The sequence below is a fragment of the Phyllopteryx taeniolatus genome, chromosome 17, assembly GCF_024500385.1.
Source record: "Phyllopteryx taeniolatus isolate TA_2022b chromosome 17, UOR_Ptae_1.2, whole genome shotgun sequence".
Lineage (NCBI taxonomy): Eukaryota > Metazoa > Chordata > Actinopteri > Syngnathiformes > Syngnathidae > Phyllopteryx > Phyllopteryx taeniolatus.
Window position 1 is genome coordinate 7,750,376 of NC_084518.1, and position 26,610 is coordinate 7,776,985.

Here is a 26,610-nt window from a genome sequence, read left to right on the forward strand (position 1 = left end):
GAACCACTACACCACTACTTCCTGAAAGATAGTAAAGATATATTTTTCAATGCAGACAGTTTATTTATTTCTTTCATTCAAAATTCCAATTATGAAACTAATTTGACTGAAATAAAATGTCATAAATTTATAACCGTGACTTTCCAGTACATAACAGTATGTATTAACAATAATGGCACCACTTGGATTTTGTTTTCTTCTTCAAGAGACCTGCATGTATGTGTATTAAGACTTTTTTTCTTTCTTTTTTACAGATGCAGTGTGGACAGTAACGTATCAAGAGTGGCATGGCTCAATCGCACCACCATTCTTTTTGCAGGGAATGAGAAATGGTCTCTTGACCCTCGTGTCACTTTGATGGAAAATGCAGCAGTCACGGAATACAGCATCGAGATCCAAAATGTTGATGTACATGATGAGGGACCCTATGTCTGCTCCATCCTCACAAATAAAAAACCAAAAGCCACAAAAGTCCACCTCATTGTTCAAGGTAAAGCACTCTTCTTTTAACATTTTATGTGACTGAAGGTCAAAAAGTGACCAGAGGCCTCATTTGTCAAGGGTGCGTACACACAGATGTGTGCTTTAAAGCATGCATACCAACATTCTCACACAAAATTTGCGATTTATCAAGTTATACTTGTGCGTTGGGGCGTGCGTAAATTTACACAGAGCTCTGATCATGCACACACAAAACATACACATAGAACACAGTAACATGGTCACCAAAGCCATCCGAGTGCACATCGAGCTCCTGTCGTGGGACTTGGCCACTGGGACATTTTAGCGGGTGATTGGAGACATATGTGGCATTTCGCAACCAACACTAAGCACTCTTGCCGGGAGTGTTGGATGGAATTATTTCCCTGGCCCCAATTTACATCCAGTTCTCATACAGACATCACCAACAAGCCAAAATTAAACAAAGGTCTCCCAAACATACAGTATAGTTGGAGCCATAGATTGCACCCAGATTTCAATCAAAGCAACATCACATCATGTGTGCGTGTGACAGGTGTCCGTACTCTTGATCTGGGTCAATGACATGACATGCATATTTAGCCGGCCCGCCACATCATTTTATGTGGCCTGCAAAACCATGTGTGTCGGGCCGGCTTCATGTTTTTTCCTAAAATACTACCAAAATTGCAAATTGTCTTCACTTTTAATAACGTTGAGACATTGCAAGCATTTTTCGTTACGATCCCCCTTTCATAATAAACTGCATATTCGTTGAACAAACAACTTTTCACTGGCTTCTTCTGATTTCAAATGTAGTTATCCATCACTTTTTTTGTGTATATGTAATTACGTATATCAGGCATGAATATGTGTTCACACTCATAATGGCCTTCTGAGGGAAAGAATAACTACGATGTAGCCCGCGACAAAAATGAGTTTGACAACCTTGCCCTAAAATGTGTGGTGACCTCACTGTCCGAGCAAGTAAGCGGACTAAGAAAACAATAAAAAAAATTATTTTGATAATGATAAAATAGAAATAAAACACTCAGGCATTAATTTCTCATTGATATCTCTTGATTGTTTTTTCCCCCCTTCTAATATCAATAGTTTTAAACCTGTTAAAATAAGTGTAAAATTTTGTCCAGAATTTACACTTGCTAAATGTCAGGGTGGCGCAACAATATACATTGGACTATTATTTTGAAGTGAAGCGACAACAGCTGTAAACAGGTGATGATGATCCAAAGTGACCCTTGGACTAAGCTAAAAGGTTTGTAAATCTCTCTCAAATAGTGATAAAAATAACTACTTCCCACTCATATGTACACTTTCCATGGCAGGTGGTAAAAGCAATGTAAAGCTAGAAAAAAATAATTTTATCACAAAACTCTATTTTTTAAATGGTCTGTTTCAAGTTCTTGACAAGGGTAGAAGCTAATGCCAGCATCCAAAGAGAAGCCTGTTTAATTTGAAATGAGTTAAACCAATAAATAAGAGATTCAAATGTTTTTTTAAATGTAAAATTTGTAGTTATTATAGTACATATATTAATTTGTGTAATTATTTTCCTGTCTTTAAATGCAAAATTGGATGTTAACGACACAGGAAACTTGAACTTAAGAATGCAGGTTCTGTTTGAGATTACTGGAAAAAAAAACAACAACACAAGGATCAAATAATGTTACTTAGTGCAGACACCCTAAGAGATAGTTGCCAAAGAATTCATCCATCCATCCATCCATTTTCTGAGCTGCTTCTCCTCACTAGGGTCGCGGGTGTGCTGGAGCCTATCCCAACTATCATCGGGCAGGAGGCGGGGTACACCCTGAACTGGTTGCCAGCCAATCGCAAGGCACATAGAAACAAACAACCATTCGCACTCACAGTCACACCTACGGGCAATTTAGAGTTTTTCAATTAACCTACCATGCATGTTTTTGGGATGTGGGAGGAAACCGGAGTGCCTGGAGAAAACCTCCGCAGGCACGGGGAGAACATGCAAACTCCACACAGGCGGGGCTGGGGATTGAACCCCGGTCCTCAGAACTGTGAGGCTGACGCTCTAACCAGTCGTCCACTGTGCTGCCCAAAGAATTCATCTTTATATATATATATATATATGTATATGTATATATATATATATATATATATATATATATATATATATATATATATATATATATATATATGTATATATATATATATATTTATTTATATATATATATATACACACACACACACACACACACACACATGTTCTGTATCGCTTATCGTCACTAGGGTCGCAGGTGTGCTAAAAACAATAAAGTTTATCAGTTTGAACATTAAATATCTTGTCTTTGTAGTGTATTCAATTAAATATAGTTTGAACATGATTTGCAAATCATTGTATTCTGTTTTTATTTATGTGTAATACAACATCCCAACTTCATTGGAATTGGGGTTGTAGAATGTGGATATACGTCGGCTCTATCCCTTGATTTACTAGCGCCTGCAGTATCGAAGTGGTGGTGACTGAGTCAAATGCTTTTTCAGTCGATGAAGGCTACAAACACAGGCATTTTGTACTCGTGTCGTTCGATTATTTGTTGAACTGTCTGTATGTGGTCCATAGTATTAAAACTGCTACGAAAACCCGCTTGTTCTATCGGCTGCGCTTCACTGAGTTTGAGTCCAATTCGTTTGTCCAATATCTTTGCAAAGACTTTCTAAATTGTTGAGAGCAGGCTTATTGGGCGATAATTTCTTAGGTCCATTTTATCACCTGATTTATGTAGCAAAATGATTTCTGCGTCTTTCCATGTCGCCGGTACTTCTTGCAAGTCCAAGCAGCGTTGAAATAGTTTTACAAGGATCTTATTAAGTTTGTTCCCTCCTGTTTTATGCATTTCATGAGAAATTTCATCCAGAGCACAAGCTTTTCCGGCCTTATGTGAACTAATAGCATTTTCAACCTCTTCATTCAGGATACATGGAACTGGGTCTGCTTCTAGCTTTCCAGTAATCATTTGGTGAGGGTCACTGTATAGGTTTGCAGAAAATTCTTTAAATCGTACGATTTCTTGGCAGCTGTGACATATCGTTCCATCTTCCATTTTCAAACCAAAATGAATTTTCTTGTGGCGAATTAATGCACGTTTTACGTTTTTTATTCCATGTCCAGGTTCAAGCGTTTTCTGAACAAGCCGAACGTTGTCAGTTCTCAATTCTTCTTGTATCTTTTCCGAATCGTCTTGCACAATTCAACATATTCAATTTTGTTGATAATACTGCCCCTTTTCTTCATTTTACGTCGCTTTTTCATTAGGTCAAGAGTAGCTTTCGATATTCTGGATGTTGTCGTATTTCTCGTTGATGGTGCTACTTTGTGTGCAGTTTGAACAATCACGTTTACAATTTCGTCGTTGTGTGTTGACAGATCTGTGTCTTCCAGCGTTAGAAGAGCTTTAAAGCGATTAGCCAAACATATTTGAAACTCGTCGCTTCTTTCTTGATTTAAGTTTCATTTGGTAAGCTTGCTCTTTAGAAGTTTCTTTCGTTCAAGTTGGCAGTTGATTTGCACTTTGACCCGAACTAATCTGTGGTCACTTCCAATGTCAAATTTGTTTAGGGTGGTGCAATCCGTAAATACCCCTTTGTCGTTGGACAGGAAGTAGTCTATGATGCTAGTGTTACCTTTGAGGCTTATCCATGTCCACTTTCTGTTCCATTTCTTGTTAAAGAACGAATTGATAAAGTATAAGCCTTCTTGTTCAGCAAATTCTATTAAGCGTTCTCGTCTTTCTCCTCTTTCGTCTCTTGAATTGATTTCTCGCCAGATTTAAGGCCAATCCTGGCGTTAAAGTCACCCATGACTATTTGAAATGTGTGCTTCAATTGACTATAAAGATGGGATAAAACCTCATAAAATGCTTCCACCTCATCGTCCGTGTGGTTATTGGTCGGCGCATATATTTCTATCAACTGAAGCGAGTAACGCTTTCTAATAGAGATGGTACATGTGGCGATTCTATCGGAAACACTTTTGACGCTGGTAACGTAATTGGTGATACTTTTATTACTAATGAAATCAACTCCACCATTGCATAGATGGCAATTATCGAGAGTCACCATAGCTTCATCTTTCCGACGTATTTTCGCGACCATAAGGCGCACCGTAATAAAAAGTGCAGTCTCAGTTACGGGGTCTATTTCTGTATTTAACACACACATAAGGTGCACCATATTATTGGGCGCAGGCATGGTAAAACATAAGCTAGCTTAAAACATACAGTAGCATGCATGCACACTAAAACATATGTTAGCATGCATGATAGCATATGTTTTTAAAAAGGCAATGGGAGCAAAACTGAGTTTGGGTGTACTTTAATGAAGTATTTAACAATGCAAACAGTGAGTTTGGTTGTACTTTATTGAAGTATTTAACAATGTACTCACGTTATTTTTGGATCAATCCGCATCCATAAATCCATCAAAGTCCTCATCTTCTGTATCCGAAATGAACAGCTGGGCAATTTCGCCATCAAACATGCCGGGTTCCCTCTCGTCATTGTCGGAGTCAGTCTCATTGCCGGGGTGGCTGTTCAGCAATGATGCCGGCATTTTTCTGCTTCCTCCACTTGCAAACCATGGATTTGTTGATCTTGAATTCTCTCGCGGCTGCTCGATTCCCATGTTCCTCCGCTTAACTGATAGCTTGCAGTTTAAACTGTGCTTCGTAAGCATGTCTCTTCGTAGGTGCCATTTTCGGGGGTCTTTAGCCAATATATATACCTACTGGGGGCGTGCCTTTAGCCTCCTCTTTCACATGCACCCTTCCCCCTTTAACGTCCGCATGCTATCCTCAGTCACTTCCGCCTTTCCTCTATAAAAGCAGCGTGTCGGCAGGAAATGCTCCCAGTCAGTCAAGCGGGGTGCTCATCAAAGTCACACAACAACATTTACAGATTTCGGAACTCGGTGCACACATAAGCCGCGCCGCATAAGGCCCGTACATTTTGGAGAAAATTTAAGACTTTTAAGTGCGCCTTATGGTCGTGAAAATACGGTATACCCCATTTGATGGCGTCTAGCTCATGTTGTAGCTCTTCTAATCGAGAATCGTCCTTTAGCGTTCGCACGTTGAGCGTCCCAAAAATAAGATTTCGTGCGTTGTATCTTTTTTGCTTCTTTCGTGCTACTTCTAAAGATTGTCCTTTGGGTTGACTTAAAATATTTGTAGGAGTAACCATATTCTGGTCTAGCATAGCCACGTCCGTTGTCCTTAAGCAGTCATAATCTTTTCTTTGTTTTTTTTTTTTTTCTTTTTCTTTTTGTCCTGTTCGGCTGTTAGGTCAAGCAGAATGGAAACTCTGTATCCCTTTCATGCCGGAACAGTTTTACTGTGTCACAGTGGAGTTTTTAAGCTTCCGCTGTGGTATTATAATTTAGGTTTATTGAGAATCAGACTTGATCAGTCAAACAGAACAAAATGTGTAGAAGGGTGAGAAAAACAAAGACAAAAGACAAAGCACTAATTATAAACAGGAGAGAAGTAAATCATTACAACATCTACAACAATGAAACATATATGAGTGTTGCATAGGGCTATAGTGCTACACCCTATGAGGGAAGGACAGGACAAGATAGAACAGGACAAGGACAGGTGAAGAAGCATGCAGGACAAGGGTCGTGAACCCGACTGTGCAACTGAAGTGTGGTGGCATTATGTGAATTATAAAAGTAAGTATAAGTGAGGTGATACACACGTGATTTACATATTCATGAGTTATTTGTCGCAGTAAGTGCGTGACCCCACACCCAGTGAAAGAGTCCTAGGGGTGTGTGTCTGCGGATACATGCAAGTGAATTGATACCGTTTTACATGCAAAAAAGACTGACAGAAGTGTCCTGTAATTGCTGAGGCCGCACCGCGGCGGCCGAGGACTACACCCAATCAGTTGAGGGGCGGGATCAGGCCCAGGGGTCCACCTGAGAGCAGCCCAGCGGACGGGACACGTCCCACACGGAGGGACCCAGGGCGGTCCGACGGCCCCACCAAGGCGCCCCGACAACTGGCCACCCGGTGGGGGCCGCAGGGACCCAATGGCACCCCCTCAGCCAATCCCCCAGCCCCCCCCCCTCCACCTCCAGGAGAGCAAGACACTCCCCCCCAACCCGCAGGGCCCGCAACGCAGCTAGTCCCTGCCCAGCCCGAGGGCGGGAGAGTGTCCCTTGTTTGTTGGAAACGAGGGCGGATAGGGGCACCCGTCAAGGGAACGATTGGGGGGGGGTGGACCAAGGAGCAAACACGGGCCATGAGAGGTCAGCCCCAACACCAAGCAGTCATCCAGCCCGGGGGGCCCGGCCTCAGGTGCACCGCCATGCAATTAAGTGAGACCCACCTCCCCTCCTGTTACTATGACTGCCAGGTCCCCGACTGGCAGTCATTGGCCCTACCCAGGGTATCAGTGTCCCCTGAGTGGTGTGGTGCATTAAAATCTGGAGAGGTCAGTGAGCCAAGGGGGTGGGGGCAGGGCTGCCAGGCACTACTGCCTAACAGCCAAACACCCCGATGACCCACCGCCCCCCAGAGATAGGTGTATGTGGTGCATTAAAACATGGGGAGTGTGTGTGATGCATTTAAAATCCAGGGGGGCAGGCAGGGTGGAGGGGCAGGGCGCACGGACCGGGAAACTGCACAGACGTGCTGAAACCCGATCCGGCACCCACACCCTCCCGATCCCATACCAGTCCCCCAGGAACCCTTTGATATTTGTGACCAGTTGTGTTTAGTGATAAAAATATATACAGTGAATGGTGTGAGTGTGTGCTAAGTGAATGATTAAGAGGCATGGCTCCTGCAGGTTGGAACTCTTGTTCACGAGTGAGGGAAGAATGGAACGGGAGATCGACAGGCGGATCGGTGCAGCGTCTGCACAGCGTCTGTGTACTTTGTATCGATGCGTTGTGGTAAAGAAGGAACTAAGCCGAAAGGCGAAGCTCTCCATTTACCGGTCGATCTACGTTCCTACCCTCACCTATGGTCATGAGCTGTGGGTCGTGACCGAAAGAACAAGATCCAGGATACAAGCGGCCAAAATGAGTTTCCTCCGCAGGGTGTCCGGGCTCTCCCTTAGAGATAGGGTGAGAAGCACGGTCATCCTGGAGGATCTCAGAGTAGAGACGCTGCTCCTTCACATCGGGAGGAGCCAGATGAGGTGGCTGGGGCATCTGATTCGGATGCCTCCCGGACGCCTCCCCGGTGAGGTGTTCCGGGCACTTCCCACCGGGAGGAGACCCTGTGGACGACCCAGGACACGCTGGAGAGACTACGTCCTTCGGCTGGCCTGGGAACGCCTCGGGATCCCCCCGGAAGAGCTGGATGAAGCGGAAGAGCTGGATGAAGTGGCTGGGGAGAGCGAAGTCTGGGCGTCCCTGCTACTGCCCCCGCGACCCGACCTCGGATAAGCGGTAGAAAATGGATGGATGGATAAAACAACAACAACCTCGACAACAAAGAATATAGAATTCCATTGTTTACTTTCACGCTTTTGAAAATAGTCTTGCTATTGTCAAATGGCACCCTACTCAGGCAAAGGAATCAAGAGTCTAGATTTAGCATGTTGAGGAAAGGTGACCAGCTGTCTACGTATATGTGTAATTGATTTTTTCGTTCTGATGATATTTTTTCTAACGATATTCTATGATGATATTTAGCCACTGATTGATGTTAATAGCTTGTTTGTTTTTCCAGTTTATTTGAATTGTTTTCTTCGCGGTAGCTAACGTGACAAGTAATGATTGTGAATATTTATTAGGGAGGTCAATTATGCCTAAATCGCCAAGTATACACAATCTGGCGGAAAGTGGAATACTGCAGTTTAAAATATACGAGAGTTTTTGTATAACTGAAGACCAAAAGCATTGAATTGGTGTACATTCCAATGTAGCATGAAAATAGGTGTCCGGGGTATTTTTGGTGCATTGCACACATATATTAGATGGAGAGAAGCCCATTTTATACATTGTGTACTGAGTAAAGTGTGTTCTATGGAGCACTTTATATTCTATAAGCTGTAGATTTGTGTTTTTTGTCATTCTAAACGTATTGTTACAAATTTGTATCCAGTATCTACGGTCAGCAGACATGGAGAAGTCTTCTTCCCATTTGGTGATTGGTAAGTGCATTGATTTAGTACATGAAATTAATTTATAAACTTTTGACAGATTTCTTTTACTTTGCAGGAGAAGCTTCATTATTTGCTTGACAAACTCCGGCAGTACGAGGGTGCTCTGGAGTGTTAGTATTCTTTTTTTTATTGCTGCTTTTAATTTATTGTATTGAAGAAAGTTTCCGGCTGTTATTTGGAATTCTTGGAACAGTTCATCACGTGTCCTACAAACATTATTGTTAAATAGTTGTTGTAGGTGGTTAATTCCATGTTGTTCCCATGTACTAAAATGAAGGGGTATATTATTAATTTCGAAATCTGGATTATGACAGATTGGGGAGAGCATACTGGGAGCTAATTTAAATCCTGTTGATACTAAATTCTGCCGCCAAACTGTTAAGGTGGATGTGATTATTGGATTTTTGAAACATTTATGGCGTTTAAGACTAGTAGAAATAAATGTTTTGGTAGTTTGATGTTGTTGCAGTCTGTTCAGATTCAGAATCAGAATCAGAATCATCTTTATTTGCTAAGTATGTCCAAAAAACAGGACAAAGGAATTTGTGTCTGGTAGTTGGAGCCGCTCTAGTACGACAACAGTCAATTGACAGAGAACAATTTTGAGACATAAAGACATTGACAAAAAGCAACAAAAAAAACAGTCACTGAGCAGTAAAGGGTTGCTAGTTATCTGGTAATGCCGGTACATTTTTTTTTTTACAATTGTGCAAAAAGATGCAGAGTCCTCTAGCACTTAAAGCAGTTCGACTGACTAATATTGCAATAGTCCGGTGCAATGACCATTATGCAAAGGGCGCCGAGACTTCAAGGAGTGTATGCAGTTTAAAGTGACGAGTAGTGCGATAATCTGGGACAATGTTGGTTGTGCAAATGTTGCAGATACTCCTCAATCAGTGTGCAAATGGAGCAGATGCTACTCTGGCATGAGTGGCCAGTATTGGTCAACCACAGATATGCAAATAGTGCAGCGTGGCGAGACAACTACAATGAGTGCACGAGTAATGTATAATTGGCCCCACAGAAATGTGACAACGAACTTAAGTCAAAAAATTGCCATCATGTTGTAATGGAAATGGAGGTTAGGTGTTTAAGAAGTTGATCGCAAGAGGGAAGAAGCTCTTGGAATGTCTGCTAGTTCTAGTTTGCATTGATCGGTAGCGCCTACTTGAGGGAAGGAGCTGGAAGAGCTGGTGACCGGGATGCGGAGGGTCCGAGAGGATTTTGCACGCTCTTGTCTTAGTCTGTTTGTTACAATTCTAGCCAAGCGTCACACTCCTCACTGTGGTGCAACCATTTGATGAGGAATTGGTTAGCTAAATAATAGTGTTTAAAGTTGGGAGCATTTAGGCCTCCCTCCTGTTTACTTTTCTGAAGACTGGATAGACTGATTCTATTTTTCTTATTTTTTGAATCAAAATTTATTACAGCAGAATCTAAGGTTTGAAACCATTTAAATGTGGGCTTAAATGTAATCATTGAAAATAAATAATTTATTTGAGGTAAGGTTTTCATTTTTATTGTAGCTATTCTTCCCAGTAATGATATAGGCAGGTTATTCCAAAGTCTTAAATCAGATGAGATTTTTTCCAGAAGAGGTGTGTAATTTAGATTCGTTAGCTCTGTGAGTTTTGATGAAATATTGATACCTAAATACAGCCATAATCAACCCAGTTCTTAGCACCCTCTGCCGCCAAGCTTGTCTGCCCGCTGCCGTAGGCAGAGGCTCTTTGGCCCTCGGGGAATGAGGGCCATGTTTTTTGTTGTACTGCCATGAAAAAGGAATAGGCCCTAATCTGCCACGCTGGCCCAATACATGTTGGCAGATTGCCCAAACATAGTCCTGTTTTACCTACAGTTAAGACCCTAAGCGACGACAACGCGTTGGGCATTTAGGGGTTATATAACATTTTAAAGTTAAATACTGTTGAAAAATTTGTTAAAACATTATTCAATACATGAGACTTGTTCAAAGCTCTTGTTCGGGAGTAAAACAAAATATATGCATTACATATATTTTGAAAACACTTTTTCAAAATACCTTTTCAGGAGGTTTATTTGTCATTGACCCACATAAGACCCATTTGGTACTTTTACACATTCTAAATTTCAGTCCTACGAACGAACTTTGAACCTTTTCTTTGCACACTATAAATGATGCGCCCTGGGGCTGAATTTACACTGGTTCAAGTGACAGCCCAGTCAGCAAACATACTGTATGACGTTGGCCTGTCATCAAAATTTCCATCGCCTTGATGTTGCAAGGAGAACGTTTCCTCATTAGCAAATATGAGACGAGATGACAGACGAGACGTTGGCATTTAATCGAAAAATTAACACCGCACGATGTCTGAAGAATTAAAGCTAGACCGCCAGCTCTCATCGGCTCAGTCCTGCATTCATTTGCCCAAAATCCGTTCGAAATCCCACTACTGTTTTACCCCACAGAACAACAACACTGTTTGTTTCAGTACATTTACAATCCAATGTGAAAAACAATAGACTTTTAAAAATAATAACCTAATTTCATGGTTGTAATGATGACACAGAATTCAGCATAAGAAACTATTTATACAGATCTCCAACACAAACAAGAAAAAAATACAATGAATAACAATTGATGAACATTAGTAACCGCAAAATCACCATCTTTCTTCCTCCGACAGCCTGCAGGAGTTGAAAAAAAAACTAGTGAGCATGTCACTTCAATATTTCACATCATCGTGTAAGTTAAATTAATTTGTGTTAAAACAGAACAAAGTGTGAAAAAAACAATGGCCATGAAAGGCGAACGGTTTACATTATTAAAGTATTATCACAAAACATTGTTGACTCGTAAATCAGGTAAACACCGATTTATATTCTGTAGTACTAGTCAATGAAAATCACACCCCGCTGATGGCGTTACCTTAAGTGTGCTGACAGCCAGCATGACATGGGCTCCTGGCACACTTTGTTCCGACAGTAAATTAAGTAACACACGACTTCATTACCTGTGGCAACATTGCCATTTTCTGCCAATTTGATTGAAATAACTTACTTGAAATATGTTAGTGGCGCAAGGTGTGCTGGTGCTTTATTTAATACAGCTGGGAAAAATTTATTGTGTGTGCTAGGACTGCTAAATTCCCACCTACACAACACGGGATTGGCCAGCCGAGCGAGACGGGTATGCATGCAGTGGGGCGTCACCTCCACACCTCTATGCTCATGCGGCACTTATATGACCGGTTTAGATTAACAGTGTGCAGAACAAATATTCGAAGCAGAAAATGTTAGACATGAATAAAGACAGATTTATGTTTCATTATTATTAAAATAACATCACAGCTGACAAAGAAAAAGAGATATAAAAAGACAAGATTATTTTGTCAGACTCCCATTTGCCTATATTGACCTGAAACTATCATATTTCTCTATGTAAGCATGTTAAATTCATGTTTATTTTCACTAGGCAGCAAACTTGACACTAGCTAACATAGCATTCAAAGCTGGCAGCAGCATGAGCAGAGAGGTGCGTGCACATGAGCAGAAAACTCCACACTGCATGTATACAGCCTTGAGCCGAGACGATGAAAAACAGACCTTGTTGAGACGTTTAATGAAGCTTTTCGGCCGATGCTTGTCAGACGTACAGTAATTTCCTGCCGACGTTCCTTCCTAAGGCCGACGTCAGTGAGACGTATGTTTGCTGACTGGGTAGATGTTTTGCTCTCAAATGGCACAATTCAGATTCGACTGAAAATCATATTTATTGATTTTTGATTGTTAAAACACACAGGGAATTTGCATGCTGCTGGGTCTTTTTGAGGATGAGTTGATATTTGTCTCCCACTTCACCACGGTTGACACAGGGCAGTGTGAGGGGCAGCCATGGCAAAGGATGTTTTCTGTTAAAAATCATCTCAACAGTCTTGTGCGTGTTCAACGCTATGACACTGATATTAAATTACATTAGTTATATTTTATATAGGTGGCACGGTGGATGACAGGTTAGAGCGTCAGCCTCACAGTTCTGAGGAGCGGGGTTCAATCCCCGGCCCCGCCTGTGTGGAGTTTGCATGTTCTCCCCGTGCGTGCGTGGGTTTTCTCCGGGCACTCCGGTTTCCTCCCACATCCCAAAAACATGCATTAATTGGAGACTCTAAATTGCCCGTAGGTGTCGGTGTGAGTGCGAATGGTTGTTTGTTTGGATGTGCCCTGCGATTGGCTGGCAACCAGTTCAGGGTGTACCCCGCCTCCTGCCCGATGATATAGGGATAGCCTCCAGCACGTCCGCGACCCTAGTGAGGAGAAGCAACTCAGAAAATGGATGGATGGATATTTTATATAGTTTTATTTTAAATATGTGTTTATATTTTATCTACCTTCTATTAAGCCTCCTATGGACACATGTTGAAAATGAACACTTGTACTAAAACACTTAAAGCAATGCATCTGGTTTGTCCAAAGTTATGTGTCTTCCAAAGCGGTGTAGCAGTGATACAGCATGTTGTTCTCCCTGGTGGGACAGTCAATATGCTGCTCATATTTTGGAAGTTCAAGGTGTAGTTTTGCGCTGTTGAGCGAGTTTGCATGTTACCCGGTCACCCAGATTTTGTAAGACGTTGTTTGGTTTAGCCTGTGGAATGCAAACACCAGTGAGGCTATAGGAGGAAAACTTGAGTTGAGAAACAGCATCTCCAAATCTGGACTACAGTGTTTGCTGAGCACCATGACATCAATTCACGAACCTTGTTCATGTAGAAGCATATTTCAACCTCTTTTGTTTTCCTTGAAAACTCTATAGCTCGGTTGGAAGCTGGGCAGCTATAGTGCGCCGTCAGTGATACATTTACTGAGCCAGGTTTCGCTAAAGCAAAGAGCAGCAAATGACATGCGTAATGACAGCATAAATAGATGGGTGTAAAAATGCATGTAAACAGTTATCCTCATATTGGAATCAGGCCTCTTCAAAATGTTGGTAAAAATCGGATATGTATGTATCTGCCAATGTGAGTGCAGTAAAATCACATAATTGGATATACCCTGTGTATCCTGTCAAAGCGAACTTGCTGTTGTTGTTGTCATTGAAATTCACCAATTACTGATATCTACACACCTGAGTCTGCTCAAACAAAACAAATACAATAAAAACAAACATTGTAAATCTAAACTACAGCAAAACCATAGATGATTAAATCTGGCCTAAATATGGTACATTAGAGGGGTGGTCATATATTAATAAGGAAAATAACTGCCGACAGCGGCCAGTGAAATAAGGCCAAGATCACCCTTATTTAAATCAATATAACTGTCAGCCCTGGCCTACTAAATGCTATGTAACAATTAACCTTTGTAATATATATATATATATATATGTATATATATATATATATATATAGAGAGAGAGAGAGAGAGAATATATATATATATATATATATAGAGAGAGAGAGAGAGAGAGAGAGAGAGAGAGAGAGAGAGAGAGAGAGAGAGAGAACGAGAGCGACAGACAGATATACTCTGTATCTAACCCCTATTTGATGTAGTCCATGGCTAATTTGCTATCTCTGCAAGAATAGTCTTGCACAGAAAGTGAAGCAGAGCTCCAATTATACTTTCCCATTCTATCAGGCCTGTTTCCTGACCTTGAATGCCGCAGCCATCTGGATTCAGCAATCTTAGAATTGAAACTAATAGCCGTGCTTTCACAATCGTGGACTCGCTCACGTAAAAGAAGGAATCACTACCAATATGAGAGAAAATCATTTCTGTTGGTTAAGTAAAAATTGCAGATGTAATTTTTCAAGACCGGTTATGCACCATCGTGAAACTGTAATTCCACTTCCTTGTACTGTATATTGTGTATTCGCTGGCGTCGGGCGGAATACTTGCATCTCTAAAATCATCACTTTTCAGGAAACCAAAAAATACAGCACGTTTGTTGAGCCATTAACAGTGCATCAACAAAAAGAGCAAGATTTTTTCAACACTTTAGATTGGTCAATAATTTGTAAAAATAACACACACAATGGGCTCTGACCAATCGCATAGATTTGTGAAAAAAATATTTAAATTCACCAAATTTGCACATTGGAGATTTCCGCCCGACAGTGACTAGTATGTACACTATGTACTGTATGTAGGTAGGTAGGTAAGTAGGTATGTACATACAGTATGTATATATATATACTGTGCATGTGTATGTATATACATATGGTAGCACATACGTTATTTATGCATGTATGTATGTATGTATGTACAATGGGGCAAAAACATATGTAGTCAGCCACCAATTGTGCAAGTTCTCCCACTTAAAAACTGTAATTTTAATCATAGGTATACCTCACCTATGAGAGACAAAATGAGGAAATAAAATCCCAAAAATCACAGTCTGATTTTTTAAGAATTTATTACCAAATTATGGTGGAAAATAAGTATTTGGTCAAGAACAAAAGTTAATCTCAATACTTTGTTATATACCCTTAGTTGGCAATGACACAGGTCAAACGTTTTCTGTAAGTCTTCTCAAGTTTTTCACACACTGTTGCTGGTATTTTGGCCCATTCCTCCATGCAGATCTCCCCGAGAGCAGTGATGTTTTGGGGCTGTCGCTGTGCAAAACATACTTTCAACTCCCTCCAAAGATTTATATGGGGTTGAGATCTGGGGACAATTTTGTTTCTGGTGTGCTTTGACAGCTCTTTGGTCTTGGCCATAGTGGAGTTTGGAGTGTGACTGTTTGAGTTTGTGGACAGGTGTCTTTTATACTGATAACGAGTTCAAACAGGTGCCATTAATACAGGTAATGAGTGGAGGACAGAGGAGCCTCTTAAAGAAGAAGTGACAGGTCTGTGAGAGCCAGAAATCTTGCTTGTTTGTAGGTGACCAAATACTTATTTTCAACCATAATTTGATGATAAATTAAAAATCAGACAATGTGATTTTCTGGATTTTTTTTTCTCATTTGGTCTCTCATAGGTGAGGTATTCCTAGGATGAAAATTACAGGCCTCTCTCATCATTTTAAGTGGGAGAACTTGGTGGCTGACTAAATAAATTTTTTCCCCACTGTATGTATGTATGCGTTGAACATACTAAGGTTATTTATAGCAAACGAAAAACAAAATAACTAAAACTAAAATTTTTTTTTTTTTTTACCCATAAACTGTTTTTAAAAAGTTAACCTACTAAAACGACATTTTACATTTGCAAAACTAACTAAAACTAACTATAATTATAGCAACAATATCCTTCGTTTTTATCTTCATCAGTTAATTTCATAGATGAGCTTTCGGCATTGATTTTTAATGTATTTGTTTCGGATAAATACATAGCTAAAGAACGGATACAGTAGGAAGGTTGAACAGTCCTTTGGGAATTATATTTCACTTACTGTGTGTTGCAGAGAAGTGCGATAAGTGCTATACGACGGTGCTGCCATCGAGCACTTATTGAGAATGAGATCACATTTGCTCAATATTCATAAGCTTCAGTGCCAGCTCAACTTGCCGCATGTTCGGACAAACAGTACAAACTTAGAATGGCGACACCAGCAATACGTATAATTTTGGAAGAGCACGACATCGGTGGAGCTGCATTTCAATATGGTTCAAAACACAGTGTAGAACATCTTAAATGTTGGCTGACATGTAGAGGTCTTAAAGTGAGCAGGGAAAAAAGCATTATTTGTAGAAAGGTAAGGTTGTTATTGTTTTTTTTTTACCTAACACGAGCTCATTAAATAGTGCCACATGCGATGTAGCTGACATTGTGTTACAAACTTTTGGTCGATCTAAACACATTGAAGTCACTAATTTTATTTGCACATATCATAGGTGGGTAGAGTAGCCAAAATATTTACTCAAGTAGGAGTAAAAAAGTACATTTGGGGTGTTTGGAGAAAAATGGCTCGGTTTCTCAATGACACCTAGAGGCGGGTAGTGCTCAGTTACTCAAGTACATGTAATTGAGTACTATCAGAAGAAACTGTACATCATAGAGTGTATTTTTTTTCAACCTTTACTTTTTACTTGTACTTGATAATGTTATAATCAGAATCAGAATCAGAATCATCTTTATTTTGCCAAGTATGTCAAAAACACACAAGGAATTTGTCTCCGGTAGTTGGAGTCGCTCTAGTACGACAACAGACAATCAATTGACAGAGAAAATACTTTTGAGACATAAAGACATTGAGAAAAACAGTCACTGAGCAATAAAAGGTTGCTAGTAATCTGGTAATGCCGGTATAATTATTTATTTATTTATTTATTTATTTTTGACAATTGTGCAAAAAGATGCAGAGTTCTCTAGCAATGAGAGTAGTTTGAATGACAAATAGAGCAATAGTCCGGTGCAATGACCATTGTGCAAAGGCCGCTGAGACTTCAATAAATGTATGCAGTTTAAAGTGACTAGTAGTGCGATAATCTGGGACAATGTCGATTGTGCAAATGTTGCAGATACTACTCAGTCACATGAGTGGCCAGTATTGGTCAACAATAGATATGCAAATAGTGCAGCGTGGCGAGACTACTACAGTGAGTGCACGAGTAATTGGCCCGACAGAAATGTAACAACAAACTCAAGACAAAAAAAAAATTGGCAGCATGTTGCAATGGAATTGTAAGTTAGCTGTTAAAGAAGTTAATGGCAAGAGGGAAGAAGCTGTTGCAATGTCTGCTAGTTTTAGTTTGCATTGTTCGATAGCGCCTACCTGAGGGAAGGAGCTGGAAGAGCTGGTGACCAAAACATGGAGGGTCCAAAAGGATTTTGCACGCTCTTGTCTTAGTTCTGGCAGCATGCAGTCCTCAGGGGTGTGTAGGGGGGTACCGACAATCTTTCCAGCAGTTTTGATTGTCTGTCGCAGTCGGAGTTTGTCGTTTTTTGTAGCAGCACCGAACCAGACTGTGATGGAAGAACACAGGACTGATTCAATGACCGCTGTCTAAAACTGCCTCAACAGCTCCTGTGGCAGGCCGTGCTTCCTCAGAAGCCGCTGGAAGTACATCCTCTGCTGGGCCTTTTTGAGGATGGAGTTGATGTTGAACTCCCACTTCAAGTCCTGAGAGACTATAATTCCCAGAAACTTGAAGGTTTCGACGATTGACACAGGGCAGTTGGACAGCATGAGGGGCAGCTTTGGCGAAGGATGCTACCTGAAGTCCACGATCATCTCTACAGTCTTGAGCATGTTCAGCTCAAGGTTGTGTCGGCCGCACCACAGCTCCAGCCGCTCCACTTCCTGACTCTGGTGTCATCTGCAAACTTCAGGAGTTTGACAGCCGGGTGCGTTGAGGTGGAGTCGTTTGTGTAGAGAGAGAAGAGCAGCGGAGAGAGGACACAACCTTGGGGCGCCCCGGTGCTGGTGGTGCGTGTAGATGAGGTGGTGTCCCCCAGCCTCACCTGCTGTGTCCTGCCCGTCAGGAAGCTGTAAATCCACTGACAGATGGCAGGCGAGATGCTGAGCTGGAGAAGCTTGGAGGAGAGGAGTTTGGGGATGATGGTGTTGAACGCAGAGCTAGAGTCCACTAACAGGATCCTTGCGTAGGTCCCCGCGTTGTCGAGATGAAGTATCTGTATTTCATCTCTAAAAAAAAAAAAAAAAAAGTACTTGTTCCACTGTGAGTAAATCTTAATGTGCAACAACCTTCATGTTGCATAAAATTGATGTATAGATTGTGTCTTTTGTGAACTTTATTCTGGAGAATTTCTTTTTCATATGTACCCAACGTTGACATTTCTCGGGATTCCTTCTGTGCTGAGGAAAATGGATGAAAAAAATTCCCTTCATATGATCACGATCAGCATATCTCGAGTCACTCCAGCAAATGCCAAAGCAGCAGTGTTTTGCTGTTACCGTAATACCGTATGTTGAGGTAAATTCTGAGAAGCGGACAACTGCTGAGAGTCTCAAAATGCTGCTGTTTCCTGCCACGAAAGGCAGATGTGAAAGCAGACAAGAAGTTTGTCTCGCTGACACAGCAGGTGATTTAACTACTGCAACAACCCTTCAGCAACAGCAGGAAAACTTGAAAAGCTTTGTCCCAACAATAATGGACTCAAAAAAAAAAAAAAACAGACTGGCTACACTTTCACTGGAGATACAGCAGGGACAAGAAGCTTACTTTCTATCTATCTGTCGGTCTAACAGTCACAAATCTGAAAGTCCACTTGAGAAGTTTGCAATTTTGCGGCAAGGGACATGCAACTTTACCAGGAGGGCTCAGGAGTGTGGGAATTACAGTCTCTCAGGACCTGAAGTGGGAGACCAACATGACCAGCCGTGGCCCAATGGTTAAGATCATCGCCTGCCACCGTGGGGGACCTAGGTTCAAAACCCCGACTGGACCATCCGCCAACATCCCCCGGATTCACGGCTGTGGTGTCCTTGAGCAAGACACTGATACCCCGAAATGCTCCCCGGGCGCTTCAGCTGCCCCCTGCTCCAGTGTGTTCCACTAACATGTGTATGTGTTCACTGTGATGGGTTAAATGCAGAGAACAAATTTCGTGTGCATGCATGCATGTTCATGACAATAAAAGATGATTCAAAAAAAAAGATTCAAACATGCAAATAAGAACTTGATTTTTTTTTTTTTTTTGGTAAGTTAAACATATATAGACATATTTTTAAAAGGCCAAACTACAGATTGTGTTTCATGAATGGTTTTATTGTACGTTGTGATGATCTAATCTAATCTTAGAAGCGGTATTATGCACTGCACTTATTGCACTTTAAATTCTGTGGACTGTTATACAGTACCTGTATTTGATTTGTGGATGGTTCTTCATCGGTTAGAAAGTAAATATTTTTTTTTAAATCGTAATTTCTGTTCAATTTTTATTACACAATACTTATTGTGATCTTTTTCTTTTTTTTAATCTCACACTTGACAAATAGCCCGAATAAAAAGTTAGTTTTTTTAAAATGGTAATTTTTGTTCAGTTTTTTATTACACAATACTTATTGTGATCTTTTTTTTTTATCTCACACTTGACAAATACCCCAAATAAAAAAACCTAAAATTAATACTGAAACTAATAAAAACTAAAGTAAAACAAAGCATTTAAAAAACTGAACTTGAAAAAAGAAGTCAAAACGAAATAAAAACTAACTAAACTGTACGTATGTACAGTACATATGTAATACGTATGTGTGTTTATTTGTGTATGTACAGTATGTATGCATGTATGTGTGTACATATCTATGTATGTGTGTACGTACATATGTACGTAGGTAAGTATGCATGTACGTACATGCGTATCTATGTATGTACACCGCATTCCAAATTATTATGCAATGATTTTATTCTCAGATTTTCCTGAATAACTAATGCAAATGACAGTCAGCATAATTTTTAAGTCATTAACCGTTACAGTATAATTCAAATGTTGTTGAACAAAACTTCCAATGTTTTCAAAATTAAAATGCACGGTTCCAAATTGTTACACTCAACCAGTGTCGTGTCTAGCATTTTGGGTGGGGGGCTGTGGGGGGTGCTGAAGCACTCTTAAAGTAAAAAAAAGCACCCCAAAAATTTGCGAGATATTTTTTTCTTTCTTTTTATTATTACAATTTTTTTTACTGTGTGTACTTTTTTTACAAACTAGAAAAGTTTAAGAACCATATAGTACTTGGTTTCATGGTTTTATTTTAACAACAAAAATACAGAACCCCCCTGCCTCCAAAATGGTCCGATCCACCACCCCATTCCTCCAACCTCTCCTTGACCGAGAGTGGAGAACCAAGCTACACAGAGCATACCTTTCTTCCAGTGAGTGGTGAGGTTCATATAAGCCAACTTTCCCTAAACCAGGATACATGGCAAATTAATAAACCAACAACTTGTTATCATTATCAGGCCTTATTTTTGCTGCATTTAACCATAGGTCAGTGTTCATGTTGTTAGGAGTTAGCTGACGTGACAGGTGGTCACTGTCCTTCTGAATTGGAATGAGAGAAACAAGCTTTTGCCATGTGCATGTATCAATAATATAAAGCCAAGGTGCTATTGACTAGCTAACTGACAGATGCCCATTATCATTGAAACTAGTGTAGTAATGTTTGTGCCTGCGTGTGTGTGTGCGCGCGTGTGTTTGTCTGCATGTGTGTGCATGTGTGTGCATGTGTGTACATGTGTGTACAGGAAGACAGCCTCATCATTGATAGAGAGGACAGAGCATTGTACAATCACGCTAGAAATGAGATGACAAAATAAATTAACATTGCAAAGACAAATTATGCAGAAAAGCTGGAAAAACTGTTTACTGCTAACGACTCTAAGTCAGTCTGGCGAGGATTAAAATCGCTAACAAAACAGCAAGCGACCATCCACCCCCAAGCAGGGGAAACAATAAAGGACGAGCTGACGACTTGAACACCTTCTACTGGAGATTTGAAAAGCACACTTTCCCACCCCGCACCCACCCAGCGTACCAAGGATGTGTCCTCTCTGCGCTGCTCTTCACTCTCACCACGAATGACTGAACCTTAATGCACCCAGCTGTCAAACTCCTGAAGTTTACAGACGACAGCACAGTCATCGGCCTCATCAAAGATGGTGATGAGTCTGCATATCGAGAGGAAGTGGAGTGGCTGGAGCTTTGGTGTGGGCCGGCACAACCTTGAGCTGAACATGCTCAAAACTGTAGAGATGATCATGGACTTCAGGTAGCATCCTTCGCCAAAGCTGCCCCTCATGCTGTCCAACTGCCCTGTGTCAACCGTCGAGACCTTCAAGTTCCTGGGAATTTCAGTCTCTCAGGACCTGAAGTGGGAGACCAACATGAACTCCATCCTCAAAAAGGCCCAGCAGAGAATGCACTTCCTATGGCTTCTGAGGAAGCAAAGCCTGCCACAGGAGCTGTTGAGGCACTTCTACAATGATTTCCAGACGGCTTCAAAGAATTTCTGGTCCACCATCCAGCACCTAAGGAGGGGGAAGCAGTGCACCATCAATACTGTGTATAGTGTGGACGGTACACTGCTGACCTGAGTCAGTGGGCCGAATACTTGGAAGACCTCCTCAATTCCAATGACACGACTTCCCATGAGGAAGCAGAGTCTGGGGACCCTGAGGTGGGTTCTTCTATCTCTGGGGTTAAGGTCACCGAGGTGGTTAAAAAGCTCCTCGGTGGCAGGGCCCAAGGGGCTCCACGGGTGGATGAGATCTGCCTGCCTTAAGGTTCTGGATGTTGTGGGGCTATCCTGGTTTACACACCTCTGCAACATCACGTGGACATCAGGGACAGTGCCTCTGGATTGGCAGAAAGGGATGGTGGGGGACGTGAGGGTGTGTTCTAACTATAAGGGGATCACACTCCTGAGCCCTTCTGGTAAGGTCTATTCAGGTGTTCTGGACAGAGGTGGGTAGAGTAGCCAAATATTGTTCTCAAATAAAAGTACTGTTACTTGACAATAATGTGACTCAAGTAAAAGTAAAAAGTATTATTATTAGTATCCAAAAAATTATTCAGAGAAAAAGGTACACCGTGAAAAAACTACTCAAGTATTGAGTAAATGGTGATTTTTTAGAGCATGAACATCAATAAAGTAGAAACAGAATCCAAAATGAATGTGCAAATTCTGATATCGGTGTGTGTGTGTGTGTGTGTGTGTCACGTACCCCAAGAGATGCATGTTTTACAATTACTTGTGACAAAATAGGGCTAATGTGGGCTAATATGCACAGCCAAAACAACAAAACATCTACAATTTACTGCAAGGTGTTTTCTCAAGTTAAAAGTGGGCTGAAATATCCACGTTTGGGCAGACAGTGCCAGACAAATACTACGATACATGAAAGCTGTTGTTTTTCTTCGTCTAAATGTAAACCCAAGTGGCGCGCCATTGCCGTCAATGGTAACGACAACCTTCCCAAAATAGTCGCCAAATAGGCACCTTGCGTGCGGTGATGTGACTTCCTTGTGTTCTTTGATTGGTGTACTAGACATAAACGTCACAAATGCTTAAATTGAATTAGTCGAAGTCGTAGTCTAAACAAATAGGTCGCGCATAAATAAATAAGCAATAATTGATAAATAGAAGTAGCGAGCGGCATTTAGATTATTGTAATGGAGTCACAGTACTGTTTATTCTTAACATAAATACTCGAGTAAAAGTAAAAGGTATCCATCCATCCATTTTCTGAGCCGCTTATCCTCACAAGGGTCGCGGGAGTGCTGGAGCCTATCCCAGCTATCATCGGGCAGGAGGCGGGGTACACCCTGAACTGGTTGCCAGCCAATCACAGGGCACATACAAACAAGCAACCATTCGCACTCACAGTCACATCTATGGGCAATTTAGTCTTTAATTAACCTACCATGCATGTTTTTGGGATGTGGGAGGAAACCGGAGTGCCTGGAGAAAACCCATGCAGGCACGGGGAGAACATGCAAACTCCACACCGGCGGTGTGCAGTATTAAAATTACTTTGACCAGTACAATTTATCCAAAATGCGACTTCAGTCAATGTAATGTTTTAAATGTAGTGCATTTCGACCCACCTCTGGTTCTGGAGAGGAGGGTCCGTCAGGAAGTTGAATCTCAGTTTCAGGAGGAGCATGTCGCTGCTTTTTGCAGATGATGTTGTTCTAATGCTTCATCCAGCCATGATCTCCAACTCTCACTGCAACAGTTTGCACCCGAGTGTGTATCGGCTGGGATGAAAATCAGCACCTCCAAATCTGAGGCCATGATCCTCAGTCGTAAAAGGATGCAGTGCCCTCTCCAGGTCAGGGAGGAGATCCTGTCCCAGGTGGAGGAGTTCAAGTATCTTGGGGTGTTGTTCACGAGTGAGGGTAGAGCGAAACGGGAGATCGACAGGCTGATCGGTGCAGCGTCTGCAGTGATGCAGATTCTGTATTTGTCTTCGTGGTGAAGAAGGCGCTGAGCCGAAAGACGAAGCTCTCAATTTACCGGTCGAGCTATGTTCATACCCTCACCTATGGTCACGACCCACAACTCATGACTGAAAGAACAGGATCGCAGATACAAGCGGCCGAAATGAGTTTCCTCTGCTCGGTGTCCGGGCTCTCCCTTAGAGATAGGGTGAGAAGCTCGGCTGTTCCGAACGGAGTCAGAGTCAAGCCGCAGCTGTTCCATATTAGACGAAGGGGCTCAGAGTCAAGCCGCTGCTCCTCCGCATAAGAGAGGAGCCATATGAGGTAGCTCGGGCATTTGATTAGGATGCCTCCTGGACGCCTCCCTGGTGTGGTGTTCCGGGCACGTCCCACCAGGAAGAGGCCCCAGGGACGACCCAGGATACGCTGGAGAGACTATGTCTCTTGGCTGGCCTGGAAACGCCTCGGGATCCCCTTGGAAGAACTGGATGTAGTGGCTGGGGAGAGGAAAGTCTGGGCTTCCCTGCTTAAGCTACTGCCCTCGCAACCCCACCTTGGATAAGTAGAGGAAAATGGATGGCTGGATGAACTATTTTTAGTCCTTTAAAACCTATGAAATGTCTTGAAACACTGTTGTGCTTAATAATTTGAAACAGTGAAATTTAAGTTTTTTAATTTAAAAAAGATACTGCTTTATCATTTGGAGTATTTTTTTAAATATTGAAATTATTCTCTAACGGTTGATGATTTGAAAATATTCGGCCATTTGCATAAAAATTTTTAGAAGAATTTGCACAATAATTTGAAATGCAGTGTAGGTATGTATGTAATGTGTGTGTGTGTTTGTGTGACAGCATGTGTGTGTGCATATATGTGGTGGGAGGGGATTGATTTTAACTATGTAAAGCACTTTGTGCTATATAAATAAAGTTTGATTTGATTTGATTATTTAAAAAAATTTAATGATGACCTTAAGACTTGCATCAGCGTCTAACTTAACATACCTCTTCTCAAAGTCTCAGTGACTGGAATGTGCAGGATACCCAATGTCATACAGTATTTGCAGCCACTGTGGTAGCAGATACCCTATTCCGCAGGGTTTCAACTGACAAGGTCACTGCGTTGATTGATGTTCCTCCACAGCCGTGTGTGCAGGTTCAACAACAATCACCATTTTTGAGGTGCTAGAGAGGAGAGAGCCAGTTGGGACAAATATCACTTCTAAAATCCCTCAACCAGATCTTGTGCTTTCCTAGTCATCAGGGTAGCTCTGTGTACTCCCTTCATTTGTTTGCAACTGTTTCTATGCAGTCTAAATCTTTGAAACATTCCAGTAACACGCCAAGTTGGACACTGGTATGTTTTTAGTGTGTCAACAAAATCTCAAATACGTTCATGGATAACTTTGTAGTTTGCTTCTTTCCCTTCATGGTTATCCAATTTAGCAAAAAAAAAAAGAAAGCATACTGACACACAACAATGTCAGGCTCCCTACTACCAAGGTGACTGGTAAACTGCAATACGTCTACCAGCTATGCTATGTACTGCTAAGAAATTGATAAATAATAATAGTAATGCATTTTACTTCAAGCACCTTTCAGGAAACTTACTGATACTTTACAATAAAAAAATAGTGGTTACAATCAGAGGAGAAAGAAAAAAATAAATTCTGCATATACTGTATAAACGTGTGCACTGTACACACACAGACACATACACACGCACTCCCTCTTGGAGGTTTTATGCTTTTTTTTAATGTCAGAATAATCCCACTCATTTGTTCATTCACATATCAAATAATGTGTAAATATCCCTTAACATCTTAAAGTGGAATGTGACCTAATCACAAAGTGAGGTCGCAGAGACGTGATCATTTTCTGATGGTGAGCAACAAGGACATCACATAAGGAGTATAGTATTTTAACAATTTTGCATACCAAATCATTCCCATAACAAATGCATGGTCTGCTCGATCTAATATTTTGCAGTGTTCCCACTGTGCTTACCTGCAGTCCTGCTAATGGATCCTGCCTTCCTCGACTGCAAAGATCTAACTCAGCTTTTTTTTTCCGTCATCTTCTCTTATGTTGGTTTGAAGACTAAAATAAACGCTAAAAGTTATCAGTGCAAAAGTGCAACCTACCGTTTACCTTGTCAGCTGTCTCAATGTTGGCATAGATGTATTTTATTGTTTCACTCACCCAATTGACTGGGAGTTGACTTCACTGAAGCTCTGCGCAGTGTAGGTTGAGGCTCGGAGCGTGTCAGAGGCTCCACATCATGAAAGCGTCCTTTGGACAATATAATCTTATTCCAAGTGTTGCACTGAGGCGACTGGTGATTAATTTGAACAAAGACACACTTTGTTCGCCGCCACCACCGTTGGGCACAAGCACCTCTTCGCGCGTGTTCTTCTTCTTCCTTGGTTTTCGCCGCTTCTTCCTTGGTTTTTGCCATTTCTTATTCGGGGCCGGAGGACTAGGCATCGGAACTGGGAACAGAAATTTTAAAATTTGAATGATTGCGGGAGAAGCGGAACGTTAGTCCCAGTTCCAATGGGTTCTCAATTCTCGATGCCCAACACTAGTGTACACTGGAGTGGAAGCCCCTTGGTGTATGCGGGGCTGGTGGGGTGCAGTTGTACACGGATTTGTTGACATTAAACAAGGAACCCGATAAGTCGTCTTGTACTCATATTTCAGTTTATTTTTGAAAGGGGACAATGCAATTTCATAAAACACATGAAGTACACATGGTTAAAAAAGCCAGAATTAGCCAGAAGGCTAGTTTTCATCTGTAGTCCCCTGGCCATGATGTAAAAAAGCAGTAAAATACATCTACAAGACAATATAATACAGGATACATAATCAAACTATACTATTAAGAGAGAATTGTATTTGTTGAATAGTAGTCTGTAACCCCCCTCCTGGAGCCGTCACATTATCGTGGACCTAAATTGTCTGGGATGTCACACCCCTGGTTGTCACTCATGTCAAACAGGTCCGAGGTGAGAGAGCAGACAAAGCACGCTCAAAGACCTCTTGTATATATATATATAAAATACAGATCATCCTGCCCTTGTTTTTTAATGCCTGCATAGTACTACGAAAGGTATATTACCTGAAGAAATGATTGTGTTATTAAAA

The 26,610-nt window shown here is 41.4% G+C and overlaps 1 protein-coding gene across 3 annotated transcripts in view; it reads left to right on the forward strand.

Annotated features, from left to right (window-relative positions):
- opcml (opioid binding protein/cell adhesion molecule-like) overlaps nt 1–26,610 on the forward strand; it is a 328,101-nt gene that overhangs the window by 160,087 nt on the left and 141,404 nt on the right. For all 3 annotated transcript variants that reach the window (XM_061751271.1, XM_061751269.1, XM_061751270.1), the window contains exon 2: nt 255–490. In XM_061751271.1, coding sequence (XP_061607255.1) covers nt 255–490 — 236 coding nt within the window. The remainder of the gene's footprint in view (nt 1–254; nt 491–26,610) is intronic.